The following is an 8,489-nucleotide window of genomic DNA, read 5'->3' on the forward strand; positions in this document are numbered from 1 at the left end:
GATATTGCCCTATATAAAAGCTCAAGTTTTTAAATTGTAATTTGTTTTTCGTCTTTTGATGAAAACGATAAGATTTTATTTTTGGTCCAAGTAAGATTGATATTCGCCTTTAAAAGGTTAAGTTGTTATGTTTTTTTTCAGGGGTTTTTTTTTTTCAAATGCCTAGTGAGAGAGAAAAAACAAAACAATCATACATGTCTGCAAACAGCAGAACATTTTCATTTTACAATGAGATGGGAAGGGGGAGAGAGAGAGAGAGAGAGAGAGAGAGAGAGAGAGAGAGAGAGAGAGAGAGAGAGAGAGAGAGAGAGAGAGAGAGAGAGAGCGGGGGGATTGGGGGATAGTAAGGGGGAATGGGAAAAGATGAAAGAAACAATGGGTTGCCTGATGACGTAGATCAAAGGATTGTTACAGCAGTGTTCATGTTGCGTACTTCGTGAAATTTTAACCTTTTACAGTGACACTGATTTTTTTTTCTCCAGATTGCTTTTATGCAGAATAAATCGTTTCCACCAAGAGAGCAGTAGTAAGAGTATATTTCGACTCGGTTTCAATTAAACTATAAATCGCAAAGCTTGTCTTAGATAACAAGACTAAGATCTGGAGTTTGGGGAGGGTAAGATGGAATCTTGCCATTAATGGTTAAAATTGTTTTGATTTATTTAAAAACAACACACACACACACACACACACACACACACACACACACACACACACACACACACGAGCGCGCGCGGTCACGACAGCGAGGACCATCTATTGCTTGTGTTGCAACGGTAAACCAGTTTACGTGTACGTAGATCCTGAGGCTAGATGCCCCGTTACCGTGTACGTAGGCACTCCAAAAAAAAAAAAAAAAAAAAAAAAAAAAAAAAGACACAGACACACAGAGTCTCGCATCCACTACGAACTAATTTTGCGCACCAATTTTTACTGCACTTATGCACCAAATTGCATACCTATCTAGGGATGCTTTTTTCCGTATCTTTTTCTCAATAAACTTTTTTAAAAACCTTTGTTTTTTTGTTTTTTGCGACGGCACGGCACTCATTGAAACAGACGTAAGCGTCCACGATTTCGCGAGGAATGAATCATGAAAAAATTTACGATATAATATCAAACACAACTTTTGAAATTCATCAAGGATTGTCTTGTACCGAATGTTTTTTTATAGAAACAAATGCATCTTCAAATCTAAACTGATTTTGACGGTAAGCGTTAAGTTTTTTTTTTATTTTTCTGTCCAAACGAATGATTTGTAAGGATTAAGAAGCTAAGCTTTGGTAACCCCGGTGCCGCTTTCTAGCAACTGTAGTTGTAGTAGAAATAGAAAGGACTGTTCAAGTTCAAGTTGTGAAGTTGACGTGACGAGCAAAGGGTCCCTCTAGACTTATACAATAAAGTCAATATTTATCAGTTAACCATATAGAAAAAAATATATAAATATAAAGCCACAGGCCATAATTCATAATAAAATAAGAAACAGTAATTCAAAGCAGGATGTCGGAGTCTTGATTCTGATCACCATAATTGCCATAATATTAATATCTGTGCGACTCGACAATGGGTCCAACTATCGTCTGCAGGAACTACAGCCAGATGCTAATTCTAAACATGTCTTAAATAATGATTACGCAATTATTATTCGTACTTACCACTGTTCAAAGATTCTGGTTCGATAAATTAGCCATAGACGTCTAGTTATTAAAATGTTTTGTGTGTGTGTGTGTGTGTGTGTGTGTGTATGTGTGTGTTTGATATATATAATATATATATATATATATATATATATATATATATATATATATATATGTTTGATATATATTGTTTTAAGCTGTCATATTCATTTGTCTTTATTACTTTTAATAGTCCACGGCTCTTTCTCTAGAAGCTTATATATTATATATATATATATATATATATATATATATATATATATATATATATATATATATATATATAATATATATATATATATATATATATATATATATATATAGATAATTATATACATATATATATATATGTATATATATATAAGTGTGTGTGTGTGTGTGTGTGTGTGTGGAGAGAGAGAGAGAGAGAGAGAGAGAGAGAGAGAGAGAGAGAGAGAGAGAGAGAGAGAGAGAGAGAGTGTGTATTTGTATATTTTAACAGGTGAATGATTCTTCGCAAATCATCAAAAATTCGATCTCTTTACCTTGAACAGCCTCTCTCTGTCTTGAACTTAAGTTTATAGTAAAAATCTGATAGCATTAAAATCAGCAGCCTTTGAAGATTATTTTATCCCAAATTGGGCCTGCTACCGCTAGCTTGTTTCAACACATCTTGCCATTCATGTCAACAAATTGGGCCTGCTACCGCTAGCTTGTTTCAACACATCTTGCCATTCATGTCAACAAAGCTTTTTTTTTCTTTCCCAATACAAGACTTAGGTTTTTTCACAAATCACCAAAATAATGGGGCCTATTTGAACAATCTCTCTCAGTCCTGAACTTCAGTTAATGGTGTAAAACTGATAACATTAGAATCAGCAGCCGTTGAAGATTACAATAGCAAAAAATGGGCCTGCTGGGTTGTTTTTTTTCAGTGCAAAAGCGCCATCTACGTAAACAAAACCTATTTTTTTCTTTCCCTAAACAAGATTCATTTTTCTTCACACAAATTATCACGAAAATGAAACTTTAAAAATCCATAACTTTTTAATTTATTGTCCAATTTTGATAAATAAAGTGTTTTTCCATAGTTTGAGACGTCACATGTGGCTTTGTTGTTTCATTGTTGCTATTTTGTATAAAGAAATTTTAGTTTGGGATAACTAATTTAAGCCATGAAAATACATAAATAAAGATGATGAAATTCCCTTTATTTATCCCATAGGGGAAATTTGTCTTTTTAGGGTCTATTCCATGGAAGACTGGATTAATCCAGGTGCCAGCAGCAATTCAGCGCCGAATACTGAGCTAGGGCAAGGTGACTTGCTCAAGGCCACACAGCGCAGCGGTTTGGGGGCAGCGTGGCTCAGCGGTATGGTCTTGGCTTCGTAGCCGAAAGGTACCGAGTTCGATCACTCGCCGCTGCGCTGTGTGGCCTTAAGCAAGTCATCTCGCCCTAGCTCAAATTGCGGACTGCATTGCGGCTGACGCCTGTGTTATTTTAGTCTCCCCTTGGAATGGACCCTAGAGACAAATTTCCCCTATGAGATGAATAAAGGGAATTTTATTTTATTATTTTTAATTTTCGAACCCTGTACATTTCGGGTAAGAAGCAAACATTGGACCGCTGAGCCACGCTCCCTCGGGGGGGGGGGGGGGGGGGTTTGTTTGGTTTGTGTTTGCTATTTTTTGTGGGAGGAAAAGGGTGGGGGGGGGGGGGCTGTTTTTGGCAGAGGAATAATAATAATAATAATAATAATAATAATAATAATTAATAATAATAATAATAATAATAATAATAATAAATCATAATAATAATAATAATAATAATAATAATAATAATAATAATAATAATAATATAATAATAATAATAATAATAATAATAATGAAATGATAATAATAATAATAATAATAATAATAATAATAATAATAATAATAATAATAATAATAATAATAATAATAATAATAATAATAATATAATAATAATAATATAATAATAAAAATAATAATAATAATACACATTTATACAGCGCTCATTCTCGTGTAAAACACAAGCTCTGGGCACTTTACAATATAAATTATCAATTTTAAGTGAAAATAAATAAATAAATAAATTTAAAAAAAAATAATTCATAGCCAAATCAAGGATTCATAGAGTCAATAAAAACAAATACAGTAAAAATGTGTCTTGAGATTCTTTTTAAAGGTAGGTAAAGACTTGCACTCCCTCAGACCACGTGGTGTTCATTCCAAATCTTGGGGCCGAAACAAGCAAACGATCTATCACCAAATTTTGTTGTTGATCTTTTTTCCGAAATTTTCGTTTGGTCATTACATGATCTTAAAGTGTAATTTTCAAATGTACACATGACCACGTGATCTGTGAGATTTGCCGGTGCTATACCAGTCAAACTCTTATAAACAAGACACGCTGCTTTGTAATATGTGCGCTTTTCAATGGGCAACCAGTGGAGAGAGGCCAACAAAGGGGTTGCATGGAAGGGGTTTGAATTCGAAACTTTCGTGTTTGATATAATATATATTTTTCTATTCATTTGTGTATTACTTTAAATAGTCCACGGCTTTTTCTCTAGAAGCTTTGTATCACTTTGCCCAGTTTGAAATAGTTTTACCAAAAACAAAATGAATGGCTCTGCCTTGTCAAAATTCTACCTACCTTTTTAGTTTTTGGTTGACATGACCAAATATTGTATTGATATCCGTCGTTAATTCATCTTCTGTAGTTTTGGATGTCGTATAGCTCCAATCATCGAATCCTGATTTGTCAACATAAACCAACACCTCTCCTACGTAACTTACGTCTGGAACTGATGACATCACAGACAATAAATATGATGTCATTGTCAATAGAATTATTGATTGATGGATGGAAATCCTCGACATTATAGTATCTGAAACAGAATAGAAAAAGAAATCTGCTATTTTCTTATCCTTAAATTGTTTATTCTTCTTTCTCTCTCTCTCTCTCCCTCTCTTTTATGTTCTCTCTCTTTCTCATTAGCTCCTCTCTCTCTCTCTCTCTCTCTCTCTCTCTCTCTCTCTTTCTCTCTCAAACACACACACACACACACACACACACACACGAGTACACACATTCATACGTCCAGTAAAAAGGTAAAAATGAGGTCCTCAAAAAATAATACATTTAATATCAAAGCACCAGAGAAAAAAAAGTAAGACAAAGAGGACGCATCAAAAAATAAAGGGTCAGAAGTGGATTTCAAGAGAAAACTTCCAATGTACTTAGTGTGAGATCACCTAAAAGTCTCACCGAGTCACAGGCCCAGGTTTCGGCGAAGAGGAATGCACAGGGTCAAAAAGAAAACGAAGATGATAAAAAAACTTGAGCATTTTTATAGCGCACTTTCCATTAACCCTGTCCAAAGCGTTTTAAAAGTGGTGTTTAGCCAAGAACAACGCTTAACATGTAGAATTAGGTAAGACGCATGTTAGGGGATGGGAAAACTATTTTTGGAAAAGAGGCTCAATCTGAACGATGGAGGGAACATTTCAACTGCCTTCTGAACAGACCACCACCAGACAACCAGCCAGAAATTTTGCCTGCAAGGAATGAGCTACCAATTAGCTGTGATCCACCATCGATAGCAGAGATTGTGGGTGCCATTAACAAGATGAAAAGGGGGAAAGCTGCTGGACCAGACCAGATTCCACCGGAGGCTCTAAAAGTTGATGCGGAAAGAAATGCTGAGGCCCTGCACCCACTATTTGAGAGAATCTGGAATGACGGGATATTCCCAAAGGATTGGAAGGAAGGACATCTTATCAAGCTTCCAAAGAAAGGGGACCTCAGTAATTGTAATAATTATCGAGGCATCACTCTTCTTTCTATCCCAGGAAAGGTTTTCAACCGTATTATTTTAGAGAGAATTAAGAATGCAACAGATGCTAAACTGCGGGACGAACAGGCAGGTTTTCGGAAAAACCGTTCAACCACCGACCAGATTGCCTCTCTGCGAGTCATATTGGAACAGTCTATAGAATGGAACTCTCCTCTTATTGTCAACTTTCTGGATTACAAGAAGGCTTTCGACAGTATTGACAGAGCAACATTGTGGAAAATTCTGGCACATTATGGACTCCCTGAAAAGATAGTTAACCTCATTAAGGAAATGTATGAAGGATCAAGTTGCAGGGTTGTACATGAAGATCAGCTTACTGACAGCTTTGAAATTAAGACTGGTGTCAAGCAGGGATGCTTGCTCTCACCATTCCTGTTCATCCTTGCCATTGATTGGCTAATGAAGGAAACCTCCAAAGGGAGAAGAAATGGGATACAGTGGACCCCCTGGACACAGTTGGATGATCTGGATTTTGCAGATGATCTGGCTCTTTTGTCCCACACCCAGGACCAGATGCAAGCAAAAACCACAATTATAAACAGCCTCTCGGAATCAATTGGTCTAAGAATTCACCCTGCAAAGTCAAAGGTCTTGAGGATAGGTACGCGTCAAAGGGAGCAGATCAAAGTAAAAGATCAGGAACTCGAAGATATAGACACTTTCTGCTATCTCGGAAGTATAATTGACAAGGATGGAGGCACGGAAGCAGATTTGAAAGCACGAATAGGAAAGGCACAGGCTGCATTCACATCTTTGAACACAGTTTGGAGAACTAAAGATATCTCCCTTCAACTAAAGCTAAGACTTTTCAACTCAAACGTGAAGTCTGTCCTACTGTATGGATGTGAAACTTGGAACGCATCACAGGCATGTATAAGGAGGGTACAGATTTTCGTAAACAGGTGCATGCGTAAGCTACTCAGAATAAAATGGATGGATAGAATAAAAAATGAAGAAGTATGGAAAAGAACACAGCAGAAACCAGTGGGAGAGGATATAGGAAGAAGACGATGGAGGTGGATTGGACACACGCTTAGAAAGAATGACTCAACTATAACAAAGAAAGTATTGGACTGGAACCCTCAGGGCAGAAGATCAAGGGGAAGGCCACGAGGAACATGGAGAAGAATTAAAGAAGCTGATATACAGAGAAGTGGTAAGAACTGGAATGAGATAAAAAAGTTGGCTCAGAATAGAGAAGGATGGAAACTGTTTGTCTGTGGCCTATACCCTGACCCAGGGTGAAAAAGGCAATGATGATGATGATGTTAGGGGATATCAATTTATTTTCAACAGGCAACATTTTTTATAGCCAGGTACTCATTTTACAGAGGAGTATGATGTGACAATGTGGATAAAAAGTCTATTACAAGGACTCACCCATGCAGCGCTCAGAGCGGAAGGCTGAAGCCAATTTTACACCGAGTTCCGCAAGGTGAAGGTAGTCACTAACTCACGGTCAATGAGTTTTGCAAGGTGAAGGTAGTCTATATCTCACAGTCAAGGTCAATCAATAGCATCAGATCTGTTGTGAAGTCTACGGGTAAACGTCTGAGGATATCAGTCGTGAAATTGATTGAAGCTTTATTCAATTTGACTCAATATATATATATATATATATTATATATATATATATATATATATATATATATATATATATATATATATACATAATGATGTTGTTGTAGTGGTGGTAGAGATGTTCATGTGGTGATGGTTGTAGTAATGATGGTAGTAGTGGTGGTAGTAGTGGTGGTAGAGATGTTGATGTGGTGATGGTGGTAGTAGTGGTGGTAGAGATGTTGATGTGGTGATGGTTGTAGTAGTGGTAGTAGTGGTGGTAGTAGTGGTCGTAGTAGTGGTGGTAGAGATGATGTTGATGTGGTGATGTTTGTAGTAGTGGTGGTAGTAGTGGTGGTAGAGATGTTGATGTGGTGATGGTTGTAGTAGTGGCGGTAGTAGTGGTGGTAATAGTGGTGGTAGAGATGTTGATGTGGTGACGGTTGTAGTAGTGGCGGTAGTAGTGGTGGTTGTAGTGGTGGTAGTAGTGGTGGTAGAGAGGTTGATGTGGTGATGGTTGCAGTAGTGGTGGTGGTAGTGGTGGTAGAGATGTTGATGTGGTGATGGTTGTAGTCGTGGTGGTAGAGATGTTGATGCGGTGATGGTTGTAGTAGTGGTGGTAGTAGTGGTGGTAGAGATGTTGATGTGGTGATGGTTGTAGTAGTGGTGGTAGAGATGTTGATGTGGTGATGGTTGTAGTAGTGGTGGTAGAGATGTTGATGTGGTGATGGTGGTAGTAGTGGTGGTAGAGATGTTGATGTGGTGATGGTGGTAGTAGTGGTGGTAGTAGTGGTGGTAGAGATGTTGATGTGGTGATGGTTGTAGTAGTGGTGGTAGTAGTGGTGGTAGTAGTGGTGGTAGAGATGTTGATGTGGTGATGGTGGTAGTAGTGGTGGTAGTAGTGGTGGTAGTAGTGGTGGTAGAGATGTTCATGTGGTGATGGTTGTATTAATGATGGTAGTAGTGGTGGTAGAGATGTTGATGTGGTGATGGTGGTAGTAGTGGTGGTAGAGATGTTGGTTTGGTGATGGTTGTAGTAGTGGTAGTAGTGGTGGTAGTAGTGGTCGTAGTAGTGGTGGTAGAGATGATATTGATGTGGTGATGGTTGTAGTGGTGGTGGTAGTAGTGGTGGTAGAGATGTTGATGTGGTGATGGTTGTAGTAGTGGTGGTAGTAGTGGTGGTAATAGTGGTGGTAGAGATTTTGATGTGGTGATGGTTGTAGTAGTGGTGGTAGTAGTGGTGGTTGTAGTGGTGGTAGTAGTAGTGGTAGAGATGTTGATGTGGTGATGGTTGCAGTAGTGGTGGTGGTAGTGGTGGTAGAGATGTTGATGTGGTGATGGTTGTAGTCGTGGTGGTAGAGATGTTAATGTGGTGATGGTTGTAGTAGTGGTG

General features: G+C 37.8%; 1 protein-coding gene across 1 annotated transcript in view; it reads right to left on the reverse strand.

Moving 5' to 3' along the window:
• Positions 1 to 8,489, reverse strand: part of LOC144975238 (uncharacterized) — an 82,528-nt gene that overhangs the window by 68,447 nt on the left and 5,592 nt on the right. Inside the window, exons 2-3 of the mRNA XM_078919136.1 lie at positions 6,917 to 7,087; positions 4,333 to 4,567 (exon numbers count right to left, since the gene is read on the reverse strand). Of these exons, the coding sequence (XP_078775262.1) occupies positions 4,333 to 4,567; positions 6,917 to 6,920 (239 nt within the window). The 5' untranslated portion in view covers positions 6,921 to 7,087. The remainder of the gene's footprint in view (positions 1 to 4,332; positions 4,568 to 6,916; positions 7,088 to 8,489) is intronic.

This window comes from Berghia stephanieae, chromosome 6 (genome assembly GCF_034508935.2).
Source record: "Berghia stephanieae isolate SIO BIC M18660-M18661 chromosome 6, UCSD_Bste_1.3, whole genome shotgun sequence".
Taxonomy (NCBI): Eukaryota; Metazoa; Mollusca; class Gastropoda; order Nudibranchia; family Aeolidiidae; genus Berghia; species Berghia stephanieae.